Raw genomic sequence first — 21,340 nt, forward strand, 5'->3', positions numbered from 1 at the left:
ACTTAAGTTCATTTAGAGATCATTTTATCTTCAACTTGCTTACTTAACTGTTCACAATAACAGTAATTCTAACCAGGGGTGCCCACATTTTTACATGCCACTGTATTACATATTTATAATGGCCAAAGCACCAAAACGTGTTTTGCCATCTTTTCACGCATTATGTGCAATCTCCAGGATCCTTGCTGAACTGGAGTTGAAGGCACTTTGTCATTTCTCCTGCCCCCCCCACACACACACACACACACACACACACACACACACACACACTCTTTTAATTACATAATTATGTCTGTCGCAGATATCTCAAAGGACTAATATGTGGCCAGTTATTGAAGTCAACCATATACCATAATACATTTATCTTCTACACTTCTCCTTGGGGCTACTGCATGCAGCGTTTTATCATTTAAAGAGGATCTGTCAACCGGTCAGAAAAGGCCAGTTTTTTTTATTCCTGCTGCTCCCTTAAGTATGCCAGGGTTTTCTTTGATCTGCCATACAGCTCCAGTTTAGTGCTAATTTTGCTAATGGTCTTTATAAGTGGGCGGTTCTCACAGTGTAGCCTAAAGACATGCCCCTGAGGAATCCTGTAAGCCATGCCTATTTGGTAAAGACCATTCAAATTAGCACTAAATACAAAGAGACCCTGACTTTGGTAGATTAAAAAAGGCATACTCAAGGGTGCAGCCACAGTAAATAAGAACAAAAATTGGACACTCTGACCTCGTGGCGACTGGTCCTTTTTAATGCAATGTGTATCCTATGTATTTTTAGCACAGCATAAAAATACTGTCCTAACCATTATAAAGATACATTTAGAAAGTATGCTAAAACCAGTGATGTTATTCACGTTATGAGTCTACCCATTAATGTGCAGTTATACTAAATTAATAACACATATCATTAGCCCTTTACTGTGTGTGTGAACCATAACCCAGGAATTATTTGGGTCCCCTTTTTTTCCTCTTTACCTTCAGCTCTTCATTTTGTCTGTAGGTTCATGGAACTGTTGGAGAACCGTGGTGGATTTGGGTTGAAGATCCCACTAATGACCATATTTATCATTCAGAATATTTTCTACTTCAAAAGAAACAGGTACAGCAACTTCCTAATACTGTTGATGTAGTGTTGAAACTTTCCCACTGGGTTCCACTGGGGAGGTATTGATGAAATGTTTTCTGGCCATATAGGGTTTATTGTCTTCCTTGTGTGTCTGCACCTTACTAGATATAGCGGGCTGATGGAATGGGGAGGCTGTGTCTTGAATGCCTTGTGTTAGCACAAAAATTAGTAACCAGAAATTGGAAACAAAATGTCAAGCCTCCAAGTATCGCAGCTTGGATGAATGCCATCAACCAATTAATTATGTTTGGAAAGCATCCTCATATTGGAAACAGTAAACTTTCAATTTACCTAGTGCTTAGGATCCGATCCATCAACTAGGTCAGATTATTAAATAGAGAAGAAACCAGAGCAGTCTTGGCAACCTCCCCAAGAGTCGTATAGTTTTGCTAAATTATTCCAATAATCCACATCAAAATTGCCCTAAATTTCTCTTCTGGTGCATTTATCCATTGTTTTTAAATTATTTTTAAAGAACACTTGTCATCTTTCCTGACATGTCTATCATCAGCGCTGAAAGGCAACATTAATTGTAGAGTAGGTTTTCTTGAACCTCTGTGTTATGCCGGTGCTCCAGTATTCCTCCTGGAAACATATGACTGTATTGACAACTGGGCATTACCGGTCTACTCCCTGAGAAGCTGTGTCTACACAGTGTCTACTCTGTGTTATGCCAGTGCTCCAGTATTCCCCCTGGAAACATATGACTGTATTGACAACTGGGCAGTACCGGTTTACTCCACAAGAGGCTGGGTCTACACAGTGTCTACACTTCTGTGTTATGCCGGTGCTCCATTTTCCCCCTGGAAACATATGACTGTATTGACAACTGGGCATTACTGGTCTACTCCCCGAGAGGCTGCGTCTACACATACATAAAATACATAAAATGAGAATAATGGGGATAGGGGAAAATATGTGTAAGTGGGTTGAGAGCTGGCTCAGGGATAGGAAACAAAGGGTGGTTATTAATGGAGCACACTTGGACTGGGTCGCGGTTAGCAGTGAGGTACCACAGGGGTCAGTATTGGGCCCTCTTCTTTTTAACATATTTATTAATGACCTTGTAGGGGGCATTCAGAGCAGAATTTCAATATTTGCAGATGACACTAAACTCTGCAGGGTAATCAATACAGGGGAGGACAATTTTATATTACAGGATGATTTATGTAAACTAGAAGCTTGGGCTGATAAATGGCAAATGAGCTTTAATGGGGATAAATGTAAGGTCATGCACTTGGGTAGAAGTAATAAGATGTATAACTATGCGCTTAATTCTAAAACTCTGGGCAAAACCGTCAATGAAAAAGACCTGGGTGTATGGGTGGATGACAAACTCATGTTCAGTGGCCAGTGTCAGGCAGCTGCTACAAAGGCAAATAAAATAATGGGATGCATTAAAAGAGGCATAGATGCTCATGAGGAGAACATAATTTTACCTCTATACAAGTCACTAGTTCGACCACACTTAGAATACTGTGCACAGTTCTGGTCTCCGGTGTATAAGAAAGACATAGCTGAACTAGAGCGGGTGCAGAGAAGAGCGACCAAGGTTATTAGAGGACTAATAGGTTATTACACTGGGGGCTATTTAGTTTGGAAAAACGAAGACTTAAGGGGTGATCTTATTTTAATGTATAAATATATGAGGGGACAGTACAAAGACCTTTCTGATGATCTTTTTAATCATAGACCTGAAACAGGGACAAGGGGGCATCCTCTACGTCTGGATGAAAGCAGGTTTAGGCATAATAACAGACACGGATTCTTTACTGTAAGAGCAGTGAGACTATGGAACTCTCTGCCATATGATGTTGTAATGAGTGATTCATTACTTAAATTTAAGAGGGGACTGGATACCTTTCTTGAAAAGTATAATGTTACAAGGTATATGTACTAGATTCCTTGATAGGGCGTTGATCCAGGGAACTAGTCTGATTGCTGTATGTGGAGTCGGGAAGGAATTTTTTTCCCCAATGTGGAGCTTACTATTTGCCACGTGATTTTTTTTTTGCCCTCATCTGGATCAACATGTTAGGCTGGTTTCACACTTGCGTTTTAAAACGCATGGGTTTTTAAAAAAAACCGCATGGTGAAAAAACGCATGTAAACGCATGCAAACGCTGCGTTTTTTTGACCCATGCGTTTTTGCATGTGGTGAAAAAAATGCGGCGTTTTGACGCTTTTACATGCGTTTTTTCATGCGTTTGCGTTTTTTAAACGCATGCTGAGAAATGTGTGACAGCTGCCAATCATCAACATAAAGTAAAAAACCCACTATAAACAGAAATAGTTAGGGTTAGGGGTAGGGATCATAACCCTAACCCTAAAGGGATCCTAAGCCTAAAGGGATCCTAACCCTACCCCTAACCCTAAGCCTAAAGGGATCCTAACCCTAACCAGATTAGGGGTAGGGTTAGAGTTAGGATCCCTTTAGGGTTAGGGGTAGGGATAGGGTTAGGATCCCTTTAGGGTTAGGGTTAGGATCCCGTTAGGGTTAGGGTTAGGATCCCTTTATCACCTTTATGGTGGGGGGGTGGCATATCAGTGTGTTTTCTGTTTTTTTTTTATAAAAACGCATGCGTTTTTAACGCAAACGCATGTGCTGAAAAACGCATGCGTTTACATAGACATCAATAGGTTTTTTTTGCCGCGAAAAAACGCATGCGTTTTTTTGCGGCAAAAAAAAGCCGCAAAAATTACTACATGTTGCATTTCTGCAACACAACGCATGCAGAGAAAAACGCATGCGTTGCAAAAACGCGTCAAAACGCATGCAAAAAAACACATTCGTTTTTAATGTTAAATATAGGGGGAAAAAACGCATGCTTTTTTTGCGTTTTTTACCGCAAAAACGCAAAAAAAAAACCGCAAATGTGAAACCAGCCTTAGGGCATGTTAGGCTATGGGTTGAACTAGATGGACTGAAAGTCTTCCTTCAACCTTAATAACTATGTTGCTATGTTACACCTCTGTGTTATGCCGGTGCTCAAGTATTCCTCCTGGAAACATATAACTGTATTGACAACTGGGCATTACCGGTCTACTCCCTGAGAGGCTGTGTCTACACCTCTGTGTTATGCCGGTGCTCCAGTATTCCTCCTGGAAACATATGACTGTATTGACAACTGGGCATTACCGGTCTACTCCCCGAGAGGCTGTGTCTACACCTCTGTGTTATGCTGGTGCTCCAGTATTCCTCCTGGAAACATATGACTTTATTGACAACTGGGCATTACCAGTCTACTCCCCGAGAAGCTGGGTCTGACATTGTTGAGAATGTGTTGGGACACATTGATAATGATTACTGTTGTTAATGTATTGGTGCACTTCCAAGAGAAATATTAGAGGAACAGCACCATAGAGTTTTTAAAAAGATGTCTTCTTGTATCTCCAAGAGAAATTACAGGAACAGTGCAGCAGATTTTGAAATGAGATGCCCCAGAATTGTTATACTTACTGGAACAGATGTCTCCAGAGATCTGACAGTCCCTTTTCATAGTTGGGCTGATCGATTGTGTTTCTTACCATTATTTTCCTTCCAACAGGTCGTCACCAAAGAACAGCAATTCCTGGTCTTTACGATCCCCATCTTTGAACCTTTACCTTCCCAGTATTATATCCGAGCCGTTTCTGACCGATGGCTGGGAGCTGAGGCTGTGTGCATAATAAATTTCCAGCATCTTATATTGCCAGAGAGGCATCCTCCACACACAGGTAGGAATGCCTTGTGCAGGATTGTTCAGCGATGTATGCACACAATACATTAGTTTTTTCACCATTTAATTATTGTGACCGGTTGAACATTTTGGATTCCAGTTGGCTCACAGATCATAAAAAGCATTCGTTTTGCCATTGTTTCACAATTTTAAAGATTCTTGTTGAAACTGAGGGTGAGATCAGGCCCAATGCGGGTGATCTGTGATCTATGAATTATTCCAATGTTTTCACAGTAGTTTTTGTTTCAAATAAATACTAGATCCATGTATTTGTATATACCGTGTATACTCGAGTATAAGCCGAGATTTTCAGCCCAAAAAAATGGGCTGAAAGTGCCCTTCTCAGCTTATACTCGAGTCATGGAAGGCGGGGGGTCGGCGGGTGAGGGGGCGCGACGCCTGTCAAATACTCACCTGCTCCCAGCGCTCCTGACGCGGTCCCTGCATGTCCCACGGTCTTCGGGCGCCTGCAGCTTCTTCCCCTGTTCAGCGGTCACTGGTACCGCTCATTAAAGTTATGAATATGGACTCCACTCCCATAGGGGTGTAGCCGCATATTCATTACTGTAATGAGCGGTACCATGTGACCGCTCACTACAGGAAGAAGCTCCCGAAGACCGTGGGACATGCAGGGACCGCGTCAGGAGCGCTGGGAGCAGGTGAGTATGTCATATTCACCTTTCCGCGTTCCACCGCCGCCTCGTCTTCCCGTCCTCTTGCTGTGACTGTTCAGGTCAGAGGGCGCGATGACGTATTAGTGTGCGCGCCGCCCTCTGCCTGAACAGTTACTGCGGAGAGACTGGACGCTGAGGAGCAGCGACGAGATGTGAGTGTGTAATTTTTTTTTTTTAGTGCAGCAGCAGCATTACATGTGGCACAATGCATGGCAAGAACTGCATGGAGCATTATATGGGGCATCTATGGGGCCATAACTGCATGAAGCATTATATGGGGCCATAACTGCATGGAGCATTACTGTTTATGGGGCATCTATGGGGCCATAACTGCATGGAGCATCTATGGGGCCATAACTGCATGGAGCATTATATGGGGCATCTATGGGGCCATAACTGCATGGAGCATTATATGGGGCATCTATGGGGCCATAACTGCATGGAGCATTATATGGGACATCTATGGGGCCATAACTGCATGGAGCATCTCTGGGGCCATAACTGCATGGAGCATTATATGGTGCATCTATGGGGCCATAACTGCATGGAGCATTATATGGGGCCATAACTGCATGGAGCATTATATGGGGCATCTATGGGGCCATAACTGCATGGAGCATTATATGGGGCCATAACTGCATGGAGCATTATATGGGGCCATAACTGCATGGAGCATTATATGGGGCATCTATGGGGCCATAACTGCATGGAGCATTATATGGGGCCATAACTGCATGGAGCATTACTGTTTATGGGGCATCTATGGGGCCATAACTGCATGGAGCATTATATGGGGCCATAACTGCATGGAGCATTATATGGGGCATCTATGGGGCCATAACTGCATGGAGCATTATATGGGGCATCTATGGGGCCATGAAGAACTGCATGGAGCATTATATGGGGCATCTATGGGGCCATAAAGAACTGAATGTAGCATTATATGGGGCATCTTATAGGGCCATAAAGAACTGCATGGAGCATTATATGGGACATATTTTGTATATGGATCATCTTATGGGGCCATAATGAACTGTATGGAGCATTATATGGGGCATATTTGTATATGGAGCATCTTATGGGGCCATAATGAACTGTATGGAGCATTATATGGGGCTCTTGATTCAATATGGATATTCAAAAACACTTAACCTACTGATGTCTCAATTAATTTTACTTTTATTGGTATCTATTTTTATTTTTAACATTTACCCGTAGCGGTTGCATTTCCCGCCCTAGGCTTATACTCGAGTCAATTAGTTTTCCCAGTTTTTTGTTGCAAAATTAGGGGTGTCGGCTTATACTCGGGTCGGCTTATACTCGAGTATATACGGTATGTATTTAGACTTGAAGCACGGGAGTGTGCTGGTGCTCACATGCTTAAAGGCAATTTGCCACTAGGTGTTTGCCATTAAGAGCGTCATAATGTAGTGGCAGAGACCTTGATGCCAGCGATCAATCACTTACTGGGCTGCTTAATGTTGTTTTTATAAAATCTTTGTTTGATAAGCAGGCGATTATCACCAGACGACTTGTAAACATGCTGCTATGTAGTCCTTCATATTTATGAGCTCTGTTTAACCCCTGCATGACCTTGCAATTTTCCGTTTTTGCGCTTTTGTTTTTTCTTCCCCTTATTCCAAAAGCCATACTTTTTTATTTTTCCGTATTAATAGCTGTATTAGGATTTGTTTTGTGTGGGACAAGTTGTACTTTTGAATGACACAATTCATTTTATCATGTGCGGCACTGGACAGTCAGAAAAAATTCCAAGAGCTTTGAAATTGCAAAAAAGTGCAATTCCGCAATTATTTGGTGTTTTTTTTTAATTAGCATGTTCACTATACAGTAAAACTGACCTGGCTATGATTCTCCAGGTCATTACGAGTATGCAGATACCAGACATGTATAGGTTTTTTTATTTAAGTGGTGAAAAAAAATCTGAAATTTGTACGAAAAAAAAATGTGCTTATGTCGCCATTTTCTGAGACCCGTAGCGTTTTCCTTTTTTTGATATGGGACTGTGTGAGGGCTTATTTTTTGCGCCATGAGCTGACCTTTTTGTTATATACCATTTGGGGGTAGATACGATATTATTACATTTTATTGCAATGTTGCTGCTGCCAAAAAAGCATAATTCTGGCGTTTTGTTTTTTTCTCGTTACGCTATTTACGGATCAGATTAATTTATTTTGTATTTTTAAAGACCGTTTTTTTTACAAACACAGCCATATAATTTGTGTATTTAGTTTTTTTAATCGCTTTATTTAATGAGACAAAAGGGGGGTGATTTAACACTTGTGTTTTTTTCATCTTTTTTAAAACTTTTTTTTATTTTTATTTTTTTTACTTTTCACTGAAGTTAATATTTCCTTTGGAGTTGCACTGTCTGATCGCCTGTGCTATACATAGCGGTTCATCAGGAGAATCGTAATGACAGGCACAGGGATCATTAGCAAACCCCTAACTGTCATGACAACCCATCGGCGTCCCGCCATCACGTGACAGGGGCACAGATGGGCAGGGTGAATGGCGTGCTTCCAGCCGGTGCGTACTACATCCCACAGTCAGTGATTGACAGCGGGATTTAACTGTTTAACAGCCACAGGGAAATCAGTTATCATTTGCGGGGAAAGAAGATGTGGGCTCGGCTTGCATGCACATATCAAAGGCAGGGAAACCACCTCTGAGGCAAATGTACGTCAAAGGTCGTGAAGGGGTTAACACCGCTCCCACCACCATTTGGCATCTTTCTGCCTATGCACAGGGTATACAGAAAGCTGTCAATCATTGGTATGGGTTGGGGGTATACAGAGCTCAGCATTCAGAGACCTTATTGATATGGAGCAGACACTACCCTTTTTGGTATCCGACACGTACACATTTGTTGCACATTATGGAAAGAGAACTGATCTCCTCATTACTGATTCTTCCGTTTCAGAATTGCTGGATTTGCAGCCCTTGCCAGTCTCCGCCTTGGGACATAGAGAATATGAAATGCTTTACAAGTTTACACATTTCAACCCCGTTCAGACTCAGATCTTTCATACTCTTTACCACACGGACACAAACGTTCTGCTCGGGGCTCCGACAGGTTCTGGGAAAACCGTCGCTGCAGAGTTGGCCATCTTCAGAGTCTTCAACAAGTATCCCACATCCAAGGTCAGAAATGAGCTGAGGCTCACTGTAAAATATTATTGTGTACGGCAGATTTAATAATCCTGTGTGATAATTAGCACTGTCTTAAAATGGCCCACATTTATCACAGGGGCTCATGCTGCTCGGTGATTCTGGTGCACTTCATTTTGGTTTGTTTTAGTTCTAAAATAAATACACCAAAGAGCCATACTGCACACAAGGAAAATAAAACTAACCATAATCTTTATTAAAGTCATTAAGATACAATAATTGAAAGGTGGGCAAAGAGCCACAAGCACATATAAATACAGTGGGCAACCCAGGAAATAACCCAAATAGGAAATATGTACAACCATATAAATAAATAACTAGATACCAAAATAAAACAAGTGAAATGGTAATATGTAACTATGCACAAGAACCGCACATTGGCATTAGATCACAGTAAAAATATACATCGCAATACAAGTGTATGAATAAATAATCATATGCATAGTTACCTATGGAGTACTCCTGGGGACCCACCACACCCGACGCGCGTTTCAAAAATGAAATGCTTCGTCCAGGGGCGAAACGCGCGTCGGGTGTGGTGGGTCCCCAGGAGTACTCCACAAGTAACTATGCATATGATTATTTAAAACCCTTTATAATTGAGGCACATGGCATGTAGACCAGAATTCTGACGCATTTCGTTACCAGTGCGTTCTGTTCCTCCATGTTGCCACCATGTATTAGTAGGTTGTGTGGTCTGTAATATTGTATTTATTAATTCATAGGATATGTGATGTAAGTTTTGTCATTTATCTTGCATTCATAGGCAGTCTATATAGCTCCATTGAAGGCCCTAGTCCGTGAAAGAATGGAGGACTGGAAAGTGCGGATTGAAGAAAAACTTGGCAAAAAGTAAGTATTAGATCATTTTAGTCGTTTTCCTGCCATAACTTTTTAGCACCTATCCATAAGATAAGTATTTGGTACACAGCCGATTTTGTGAGTTTTCCCAAATACAAAGAATGGAGATGTCTGTAATTTTTTTTTCTTTTATTGTAAATTTTTATTAAAGATTTATCAACTGTTGACAATTATAGAAAGGTCAAAAACAACTTTCACAATACATTACAAAAGGAATGGGAAGATTAACAAAATCCCTCCAACCTACTTATTGGAAAGACCTGTAGCCAATTAACAAACATGTATCACTAATATGAACATACAAAAAGACAAGGCGCACACCATAGGGAAGGGAGAGAGCAGAGACCAAGGGGGGAGAGGGTCAAGGTTCAGATATTGATCTAATCCAGATCCTGTGCCCTAAAGTGGTCCCAGGGAGCCCAAACCGAGTCAAAGTTTTCAACAGTTGCAGTTAGGATCGCGGTCATATACTCCAGAGGTCTGTCATTTTTATCGTAAGTACACTTCAACTGTGAGAGACAGAATGTAAAAATAAAAAAACATAAAATCACATTGTATGATTTTTACATAATTAAATAACATTTTATTGCACAAAATAAGTACGGTAATTGATCACCTACCAACCAGCAAGAATTTACGGCAACCCGCCACTGAGCTAAGTGACTGGGTAGAATAGTGACGTCACCGCTCTATCTAGCCCCTCACTGAGCTCGGTGTCATGTGACATCCACCTCCGCCTCAGCACTGAGCTCAATGAGTAGCTGAAGCCGTGACACGTGCTACTGACATGACATCACCACTTTATTCACATCGCAGGAAACAAAGCAGTTTGGGCAGTATGAGCACCTGTACTTGATGAGTTTTCGATTTTTTGAGCTTCATACACTTCGTGGACTACTTTATTGAAAGTGGACACCCCCTTTAAGTATCCATACACAGTGTGAGTATGTGCACCATATCATGTAACTATAATTTAGTTGCTAGCTCAAGGTGTATGCTCTGACAACAGCTATTTTTCTACATGTCTATTTTGGTACAGTTTCCATTGTCCCCAGATCATTCTACTTTTTGCCCTTCTTTAGTAGATAATGCTGTATATTCTAAAGTCTACATGTATAGAATTGTATAGGTGGAAAGTGATGAGTCAAGACTTATATAGCGCACACACACGTTTTGTACCTATTTCGTTACATTACAATTTGTGTTTAAATATTTTTGTAATCCAATTTGTGTGTGAAGCATCAGCACAAAATAGTTTAAGTTGGTGAAGTGAGAAAAAAAATATAGGCATAAATTACATTTATGGGATCAAATAGCCAAAAATTAGCATGTGCGTATGTATTCCCCTTTTTGCTATGAAGCCCCTAAAAATTTCTAGTGCAAGCAATTGCCTTCATAAGTAACATCCTTACTGAAAGGAAGTCCACCTGTGTGCAACCTAAGTGTCTCATGGTATGTCAGTATATACACACCTTCTCTGAAATGTCACACAGGCTGCAACACCACCATTAAGCAAGAGGCACAACTAACCAAACAGCACCATGAAGACCAAGGAGATCTCCACACTAGTCAGGGACAAAGTTGTTGAGAAGTACAAGTGAGGGTTGGGTTATACAAAAAAAAAAAAAGTATCCCATTATCTAATGATCCCCCGGAGCACCATCAAATCCATTATCATCAAATGAAAAGAACATGGTGCTACGATAAACCTGCCAAGAGAGGGCCGCCCACCAAAACTCTCAGTCGGTGCACAGAGGGAATTAATCAGAAAGTCAGCAAAGAAACCAACGGTAACCCTGAAGGAGCTGCAAAGTTCCCAAGCAAAGACTGGAGTATCTGTCCATTTGACCACAATAAGTCATACACTCTGTAGAGGTGACCTTTATGGAAGAGGGGCCAGAAAAAAAGCCTTCACTTACACACAAATTGTAAAGCTCGTTTTGAGTTTGTCAAAAGACATGTGGGAGACTCCACAAAGTTTGAAGGAAGGTGCTGTGGTCATGAGACCAAATTTTAACTTTTTGGCCACCAAGGTAAATGCTGTGTCTGACATCAAACCAACACAGCTCATCACCCCAAGAACACTATCCCCACAGAGAAAGGTGGTGGTGGCAGCATCATGCTGTAGGGATGTTTTTCAGCTGCAGAGACAGTGAAAATGGGCTGAGTCAAGGGGAAGAAGGATGGTGTGAAATACAGGGATATTCTTGAGAAAAACCTGTTTCAGTCGGTCAATGATTTGAGACTGCGACCGAAATTCACCTTCCAACAGAGAATGACCCAAAGCATACTGCTAAAGCAACAGTCGAGGGATTCAAGGGAAAACGTGTAAATGTTTTGGAGTGGCCTAGTCAATGCCCAGACCTTAATCCAATTGAGAATCTGTTTTCAGACTTGAAGGTTGCTGTTGACCAGAGGTACAACTAACTTGAAGGAGCTGAAGCAGATTTGGGTTGAGGAATGGGCAAAAATCCCAGTGGCAAGATGTGGAAAGCTCATAGAGACTTATCCAAAGTAAATTGCAGCTGTAATTGCCGAAAAAGAGGCTCTACAAAGTACTGACTTTAGTGGGGTGAATAATTATGTACAATGAAATTTTCAATTATTTTGTCCTATTTGTTGTTGCTTCACGATAAAAATAAAATAAAAATGTTCACAGTTTTAGTCATGTTCTTTACATGAACTGATGCAAACCCTCAAAAAAACAGTGAAATTACAGGTTGTGAGGTAGCAAAACACAAAATATGCCAAGGGGGATGAATACTTTTGCAAGCCACTGTATACTGACAGTGTTAAGAAATAAATGTCTGGTAAACCTAATGACTGTATGTCTTCAGAATACTCTATAGGGGTCTATGTAACTATTTATCTTCCTTTCTTGATACTCAAAGTGGAACTGGAAAAATAAATGACCATTAATAACAGTAATAGCTCTGATTTTTTTAATTCTGTTCATGCTTGTACTGCTGTTCCAGTTCATATGAGGCATATTAGCACACGTCCCTCACAACATTCATTACAGTGGAGCCATAAGCACACACTGATGAGTTGTGGGATTTATTGTAAACTGATGAAGAGAACTGGTGTGGGATTCAATAGTGATGCCGATCTTGGAAGGTGTGTGGGTCGATGAATAATGACTCCAGAGAGTATTCGATCATGATTGAACTAAGGAGACATATTTCCCCATTACCAGAGTTGTAGAGCTGACTGGAGATGTCACTCCTGATATGAGAGCCATAGCGGAAGCCGACCTGATCGTCACTACCCCAGAAAAGTGGGACGGTGTAAGTAGGAGCTGGCAGAACAGAAGTTACGTGCAGAAGGTTTCCATTTTAATCATTGATGAAATCCATTTGCTTGGTGAGTAGTGCTGAAAACAATGTATCAACAACTTTAACATTCCCATTGTCCCTAGTCATACACTGCTGCGTTTTATTATTTTTAGGGGATGAGAGAGGACCCGTGCTGGAAGTCATTGTGTCTCGGACTAACTTTATTTCTTCACATACTGAGAAGACAGTGCGAGTTGTTGGTTTATCAACTGCTCTTGCAAACGCCAGAGATCTGGCAGATTGGCTGGGCATTGGGCAGGTAGGTAACCTTTGCGTCATGGCAGTAGTTTTACATTGAGGGTTTAATTTGTTATATATATATATGTATTAATCAGCTTTTACATCAACATTGTATATGTCTATACAGTAGGTGGTTAGCAGTGCAGCCTTGCAGCGCCGGACTCCTGGCTTCAAGCCCCACCATGGACATCTGCAAGGAGTTTGTGTGTTCTCCCTTTGTTTGCGTGGGTTTCCTCCGGGCACTCCGGTTTACGCCCACACTCCAAAGACATACTGATAGGGATTCTAGATTGTGAACCCCATTGGGGACAGTGGAAATATTGTCTGTAAAGCGCTGCGGAATATGTAGGCGCTACAAAAGTGAGTAAAATAAATAAACCGGAGCAGATGCCAGCGGCAGGCCAGCATTTTGGAGGGGATATCCCAGGTCCCATTTTGCCGCATATAATTATATGTCACTGGAACTGGCATCCTTGCAAACTATATAGTTTATGTTCTGAAACATCAAACCTACTCCTTAGAGAATAACGGAAGTAGTACAAAGAATCAAATAAGGTACAGAATAGTTTTAGTATTTATTTATTAAAGAAGATTAGGAGTCGTTACCTACTAATTTACTAGCTCTTAAAATGTAAAAGGATGAGAACTACTGCAGGGGATTGTGGCAGAACAGAACGTTATTTATTTGTATTCATATATTTTAGTTAATGCCAATAATATATTTCATTTTGTCATTGCAGATTAGTTTTAAAGTGAATGTCCTGGTATAATGAATATTTTTTTTCTTATTTTATATAACTGAAAAATTCTGTATTTATTACCTAGATAAGTCAGAGCTGTATTTTTATGCTACATATTACTAAAAGTCATATATCTTTCATAGTGCTATGGATTTAAAGGGGTATTCCCATCTCCAAAATCATATCCCAATATGTTGTAGGTGTACTAATAATAATATTAGCAACTACCTCCAATTAGAATTGTAGTATAGTTTTTCTGATTGACTATGTCTCTTTCCTCATGTGCAGGCATTGCAAAACCTTAGGTATCCATGGTTACGACCACTGATATAGTGGCAGTTAGTTAGCTAGTTGCTAGTGGTCATAACCATGGATACTTAAGGTCCTGCAATGCCTGCACATGAAGAAAAATACAGCGAATCAGAAGAACTGCTACATTTCTAACTGAAGGTATTTGCTAATATTATTATTATTACACCTACTACATATTGGGAAAGGATCTTGGCAATGGGAGTACCCCTTTAAATTATAAAAATATAGCTGCATGGAGACCCCACGAGGGAGAGATTCAGCTTACAGAATGTGCCCTCCAATGAAATTAGTAATAAAACAATATTCACCCCTATTGGTTTCTAACTGGAGTTTAAGGAAGAATATTCTTTGTAAAGCCCATGTACCGCTTTGTATGTTGAGTGCATTAAAAACGTTTAACTATTTGTGCTCAGGAGAGTGCGTGTAGTTCAACACACTTTAGGCTGGTAGAATCCATTGAGTCTCAAGCTTCACAACTTACGGGATCAGCTCCTGGTCAGTCTCCAGCCTCTCGTCCTCCCCATCTGAATGCTTATCTAAGCTCAAATATAATAAAATCAGATTGGAGCTTAGATGATCACTCAGAAAAGGAGAAAAAGCGGCTGAGAATGACTAGACAACGCCAGTTGTCAGCATCGGGACTAACTGGATCAAGCAGCTTTTAGTGTATTGTAATACATGAATGCTGGAGATGGAAATGGTTAAATATCTTTATTATACGATTTTTAGCACATCATAATATACAGTTCTCAAAAAAATATGCAAACTTTCCAAAGACTCTAACATAATATATTTCCTTTTTTTTTTTAGATGGGGCTGTTTAACTTTCGTCCATCTGTGCGACCAGTACCTTTGGAAGTCCATATTCAGGGCTTCCCTGGACAACATTATTGCCCTCGTATGGCTAGCATGAACAAACCTGCTTTCCAAGGTAAGTGTCTAACCGATAAATAAAGTCATCATCATTGTGCCTGATTTCATCTGCTAGCAGGGTGGATTTGATTTAAATCTAACTGATTTAAATCACGATTTAAATCACGATTTAAATCACTAGTCAGTAAGGCTTGATTTAAATCAGTGATTTAAATCAAAGTTTCTACCTAAACTAGTTCTTGCTACTTTAACATGCAAGTAGATGAAGATTTTTAGAATCACTTTTTATATTACTTTTTTCTCCCCAGTTTAATGGGTTAATCATTTATATTTGGACACCACTGTTCTGTTGTACTTAGGAAGGAGAAAAATAATCCTGATCTTAATAACAATTTAAATAGATTTATTCAACTGAAACAATAACAACATTACAGCATAAGTTATTTGCTTAAACAAACATCCATGTTTGTTAACTAATTTGGCTAAACAAAATATATACATACTAACTATTGAACCCGTTCTACGCCCGGGTGGCGAGCATTTATATTGGTATATGGTCTCCATCCTGCGCCCGTTCTGTCATGTGCTGCTCCCATCCTGCGCCCGTTCTGTCATGTGCTGCTCCCATCCTGCGCCCCCGTTCTGTCATGCGCTGCTGCCATCCTGCACCCGTTCTGTCATGTGCTGCTCCCATCCTGCTGCCATCCTGCGCCCGTTAAGTCATGCGCTGCTGCCATCCTGCGCCCGTTCTGTCATGTGCTGCTGCCATCCTGTGCCCGTTCTGTCATGCGCTGCTGCCATCCTGTGCCCAATCTGTCATGTGCTGCTCCCATCCTGCTGCCATCCTGCGCCCGTTATGTCATGCGCTGCTGCCATCCTGCGCCTGTTCTGTCATGTGCTGCTCCCATCCTGCTCCCCTGTTCTGTCATGTGCTGCACCCATCCTGCGCCCCCATTCTGTCATGTGCTGCTGCCATCCTGCGCCCGTTCTGTCATGTGCTGCTGCCATCCTGCGCCCGTTCTGTCATGTGCTGCTGCCATCCTGCACCCGTTCTGTCATGTGCTGCTGCCATCCTGCGCCCGTTCTGTCATGCGCTGCTGCCATCCTGCGCCCGTTCTGTCATGTGCTGCTCCCATCCTGCGCCCGTTCTGTCATGTGCTGCTCCCATCCTGCGCCCCCGTTCTGTCATGCGCTGCTGCCATCCTGCACCCGTTCTGTCATGTGCTGCTCCCATCCTGCTGCCATCCTGCGCCCGTTATGTCATGCGCTGCTGCCATCCTGCGCCCTTTCTGTCATGTGCTGCTGCCATCCTGCGCCCGTTCTGTCATGTGCTGCTGCCATCCTGCGCCCATTCTGTCATGTGCTGCTGCCATCCTGCGCCCGTTCTGTCATGTGCTGCTGCCATTCTGCGCCCGTTCTGTCATGCGCTGCTGCCATCCTGCTGCCATCCTGCGCCCGTTATGTCATGCGCTGCTGCCATCCTGCGCCCGTTCTGTCATGTGCTGCTCCCATCCTGCGCCCGTTCTGTCATGTGCTGCTGCCATCCTGCGCCCATTCTGTCATGTGCTGCTGCCATCCTGCGCCCGTTCTGTCATGTGCTGCTGCCATCCTGCGCCCGTTCTGTCATGCGCTGCTGCCATCCTGCTGCCATCCTGCGCCCGTTATGTCATGCGCTGCTGCCATCCTGCGCCCGTTCTGTCATGTGCTGCTCCCATCCTGCTCCCCTGTTCTGTCATGTGCTGCACCCATCCTGCGCCCCCATTCTGTCATGTGCTGCTGCCATCCTGCGCCCGTTCTGTCATGTGCTACTGCCATCCTGCGCCCGTTCTGTCATGTGCTGCTGCCATCCTGCACCCGTTCTGTCATGTGCTGCTGCCATCCTGCGCCCGTTCTGTCATGCGCTGCTGCCATCCTGCGCCCGTTCTGTCATGTGCTGCTGCCATCCTGCGCCTGTTCTGTCATGTGCTGCTCCCATCCTGCGCCACTATTGTATTATATGCCCCCCATAAGACGCTCCAGTGTGTATGCCCCCGTATGCTGCTGCCATATAAAAAAAAAAAATACCATACTCACCTATCGTCCGGCTCCACTGCAGGTGTGTCTTCAAGAAAATGGCGCCGGAAAGCGCGGACTGCGCAGGCACCGATTCCGGCAGCAGGAATCGGCGCCTGCGCAGTCCGCGCTCTCCGGCGCCATTTTCTTGAAGACACACCTGCAGTGGAGCCGGAGTGTGTGTTCAAGAAAATGGCGCCGGAAAGCGCGGACTGCGCAGGCGCCGATTCCGGCAGCAGGAATCGGCGCCTGCGCAGTCCGCGCTTTCCGGCGCCATTTTCTTGAACACACACTCCGGCTCCTCTGCCTGTGACTGGACTCTGTCACAGCAGAGGAGCCGGGAGACGGAGCCGCACGCAGCGCTGGAACGGAGGACAGGTGAATATACTTACCCTCCCTCCTGGCACGTCCACGGTCCCTGACGCTCCGGTGGAGATCGCGGTATGCGTTCAGTGCTTACGCATACCGCGATCTCCTGGGAGCGTCACTCTGTGGGGGCCAGACTTCGCCGGCGCTTGCGCCTGCGCAGTCTATAAAGGCTTCGGACAGAGTGACGCTCCCAGCGTTATATTATAGATATTATAAGAAACTTAGACTGTCAGCCCGGCCGACACATGAAAAACTTAAATACTACTGTCCCTGCTGTCCTCTGTAGCTCACTTGTCGTCATCTTCATCATCATCTTCTTCTTTGTCCCTATTCATAATCTGGAAAAGAAAAACAAGCTTTCCTGCTTTATTGGGTCCCAACCGATTTCTTAATTTAGAATGAATGAGTCCAAAGGAAGAGAATATTCTTTCAACGCCTACAGAAGAAGCTACTGCTTTTAAAAGTGAAATCATTACTTGAACAGTCTCTAAATCCAAGCGCTTAAGTGACTTCCACCAGTTTACTGGTGTGACCTTCCTTAAAATATCTTCAGCAAACATATATTTCTTGAATGGTTCCCCCTTAGCTCTGAAGTTTATTGTAGTTGGCATTAAAGATGGATGATTGCTGGATACCAATGTCATAGCTAACTCCTCTTCCTCAGCACTTAGGTTTTGACCCTGATATTGGATATTGACAATATTTGCCAAAAAATGAGCTGGAGTCAGTGCTTGTCCCATTCGTTTGTTTACTGCTTGTAATTTAATTCTGTCCATGTGTAGTTCTGTTTTTAAGTGTTCACTCAGTTCCTTCCAAATTTCAACAGCATCCGCAATAAAACAGCTATTTTTCCATATTTTGTTTAAAGCTTGAGAGATGGGTTTCAGGAAGCTCAGCATATGTTCAACATTTCTCTTAAGCCCAATGTTGAGGATTTTGGCCGTGACAGTGCCATCTATTTTATCTCGATTTTCTTCACAAAGTGTCATCAGAATAGAATAGGCCAGTTTTTGATATACCGCTCAAAACAGTCCACCACAGAGTTCCATCTAACATCTTGTGGGAGCGTTAGCTTGGTTCCACCCATCCTTTTCAGAGCTGCTGCAGCAAAATGATTATTACGGAAGTTTTTAGCAATTTCAACAACATTAGCCTTTATTTCTGGAACACTTAAGTCTTTGGCTAAGAGGTGCAGCAAATGAGCACTGCAACCATATGTTATTAGCAGCTTTGTATTCCCTCCCTGCTCTTCTAAATCTCTTCTCATCTTGGATATGTTTGCAGCATTGTCAGTGACCAAACTGCGTACTAGACATTTGAATTTTTGTTCACATGTCGTTATAGCTTTTACTGCCACTTCTTGTAAGTATTCTGCTGTGTGTGCATTTCCTGACGTATCAGTTGTTTGTTCAAGGAAGACTTTACCTTCTGTTGTTATACAAGCACATACAATAGGATCATTGTGGACATTACTCCACCCATCAATACTTAGGTTAACAATTTTACCCTCCAGAGCTGTTGCAGATTGCTCCATTTCTCTGTCATACACTTGATCCAGCAGTTTCCCTGCAACATCAGCTCTGCTGGGTGGACTGTATCCTGGTCTCAGTGACTGAACCATATTAATGAAATGTGGGTTCTCAGTCAGACGGAAAGAAGAGTTCGTTGCATAAATAAACTGGGCAATTTTTTCATCAATCAACTCTTTTTCTAATCTGCTAGTTCTTATCACAAACCTATCTGTGGTGGTTCCAGGAGGTAAAGGTTTTTTCTTCCTTTTGGGTGATGGTGATATGTGGCTGTGGGTGTCTGATGATGATGATGCTGCTGCTAATGAAGCACTATCCTGGATGGATAACTCTGAAACTGTAGAAAAGGATGATGGTGATCTTGGAGGTGGATAGTTTCCAGAATCCATGAATTCCCCTAAACAAAAAAAGTCAATGCTGTTATTTTATTGTTTATACAATTTCTGCTTATTGTACACAACACATCACTGCCCCTGCCCCAAAAGGAATATTTGTTTTTCTTCATAACTGTACCAAATGACAGTAACATGCAGTAATAATAAGAAATATAATTTTTCTCACACATGACAGTTCAGTCTTTAGAAATAGGATTCAATAAAAATTTTTACCAACCTGAAGATCCTGCCTGTTCAGAAGTGTTTCTTTGGTCATCTTCATCACCGCACTTCTCATGATGTTGCCTCATTCGCGCCACCAGGCCTTGCATCTCTTTGTTGCATCGTTTGCATTTTGCACGCATGCCTGCCTTACCGATAGGCGAAGGAGCTTCATTAAAATATTCCCAAACTGGGTCTCTTTTACGGCCTGCTGCCATGATAAGGAAAGAATGTAATAAACCTCAGATCGTACACACAAACAGATCCAGACTTGTCTGTCTGTGGCTATGCTGCAGTATTGTGCTCAAAGTTTCACTTTTATTTTCTTGTCTGCTTGCCCTTCCTCCTCCTCACACTTAGATTCACATTCTTCTTGTGTTGTGCAGATCTATTCCACTCCAAACAATCAGAAACATATTGTCTAACTTCTTGGACTTGGCACTGAAGGGGTTGATTCTGTATTCATAGGTTTGTAGAACAATAGGATTAAGGTCTTTTTCTTAACTCTGTTCATGTTGTAACATTTTTGCCGTGAAGAAGAGGCTGGGACCTCTGCGGAGTCAAATTCAGTTTTGAGAACTGCGTAAGTAAAGCGAGCGTCTGTGATAATATAGGAGAGAAACTGCCCACTAATCCTACAGAAACCTCTGGAAGAACATGGCATTGTGAATGTTACACATATACAGCCTTTATTCTACTGAGTTAAACAACTCAGCTTTATCTCATGATGGAAGAACCTTTGGATGGTAAAATATTTTCCTCAAAAAGCAGTTTATTGAAAAAAATCCGATTTAAATAAAAAAAATCCGATTTTTTTTTTTTTATTTAAAAAAAAAAAACATTGATTTTTATCCACCTTGTCTGCTAGGCTGGAAGGCCCCTGCCATTCATCGTGTACTTATCAATAGCAAGAAGCGGGGGCTGGAGAGTGGAACCACAAGAATGTTTGAGTTCTCGGACTTGCACTTGTGAACACAGGAGAAATCTGTTCGCTCCTTGGACACTCCAGTGAACTTTCAGCGTTGGATGCTTTGTTCAATAGATGAAGAGTTTTTAGGAATATCATGAAAATAAACTGGCTCATCCACTGCAGTAATCTTTTATTAGGAAACACCTAGATGTCTTAAAATTATACATCCAACTCATTATGGTGAAAAAAACACAAACTCCTTACAAAGGACTTAATCATCCAAAAAAAAATCTCAAAATGCGATTGCCTTGGATCCAAAAATTTGCATGCATTACCATTTTTGTAGCAGCATTTAGTTGTTGCATGCATTTGATGCTGCCTGTATGTGTTTGTCTTCCTCTCTCTCATTCCTGATATCATACAGCCTATGTCTTCCCATTTCTAAGCGCTCTCCATCCTCTTTAATAAAGCTGGCTTTGTCGTGTACAACCTCCTCCCCCATCTCCTGGTCACTATATTGGGAACATATAGCATCCAGGAGCACTGTGCTGTCAGATCTACCGTATGTTAAAAGCAGCAGCACAGTCCGGTATATGAAAGAGTTGCACAGATTCTACAGCAGCAAAAATGGTAGGACATTGTAAATTTAGACTATTTAAAAAAAATGCTTAATTTTGCATTTGGGAAGCAAATAAACAATAGAAAAAAAATTGTGCAAAGTTGTTTCTTACCAATAAGCTGTTAGTCTGCTTAAATTGGTATGCCCCACATAGCAAAACGTGTACAGAAAGAATGAACAGGCAGCAAATTCAGCGC

The 21,340-nt window shown here is 42.2% G+C and overlaps 1 protein-coding gene across 1 annotated transcript in view; it reads left to right on the forward strand.

Annotated features, from left to right (window-relative positions):
* The window catches only part of ASCC3 (activating signal cointegrator 1 complex subunit 3), an 887,461-nt gene that overhangs the window by 685,104 nt on the left and 181,017 nt on the right, over nt 1–21,340 (forward strand). The window contains exons 22-28 of the mRNA XM_069726311.1: nt 1,000–1,098; nt 4,674–4,842; nt 8,460–8,680; nt 9,474–9,559; nt 12,765–12,931; nt 13,017–13,162; nt 15,006–15,126. Coding sequence (XP_069582412.1) covers nt 1,000–1,098; nt 4,674–4,842; nt 8,460–8,680; nt 9,474–9,559; nt 12,765–12,931; nt 13,017–13,162; nt 15,006–15,126 — 1,009 coding nt within the window. The remainder of the gene's footprint in view (nt 1–999; nt 1,099–4,673; nt 4,843–8,459; nt 8,681–9,473; nt 9,560–12,764; nt 12,932–13,016; nt 13,163–15,005; nt 15,127–21,340) is intronic.

Source organism: Ranitomeya imitator, chromosome 5, assembly GCF_032444005.1.
Source record: "Ranitomeya imitator isolate aRanImi1 chromosome 5, aRanImi1.pri, whole genome shotgun sequence".
In the NCBI taxonomy this organism is placed as follows: domain Eukaryota; kingdom Metazoa; phylum Chordata; class Amphibia; order Anura; family Dendrobatidae; genus Ranitomeya; species Ranitomeya imitator.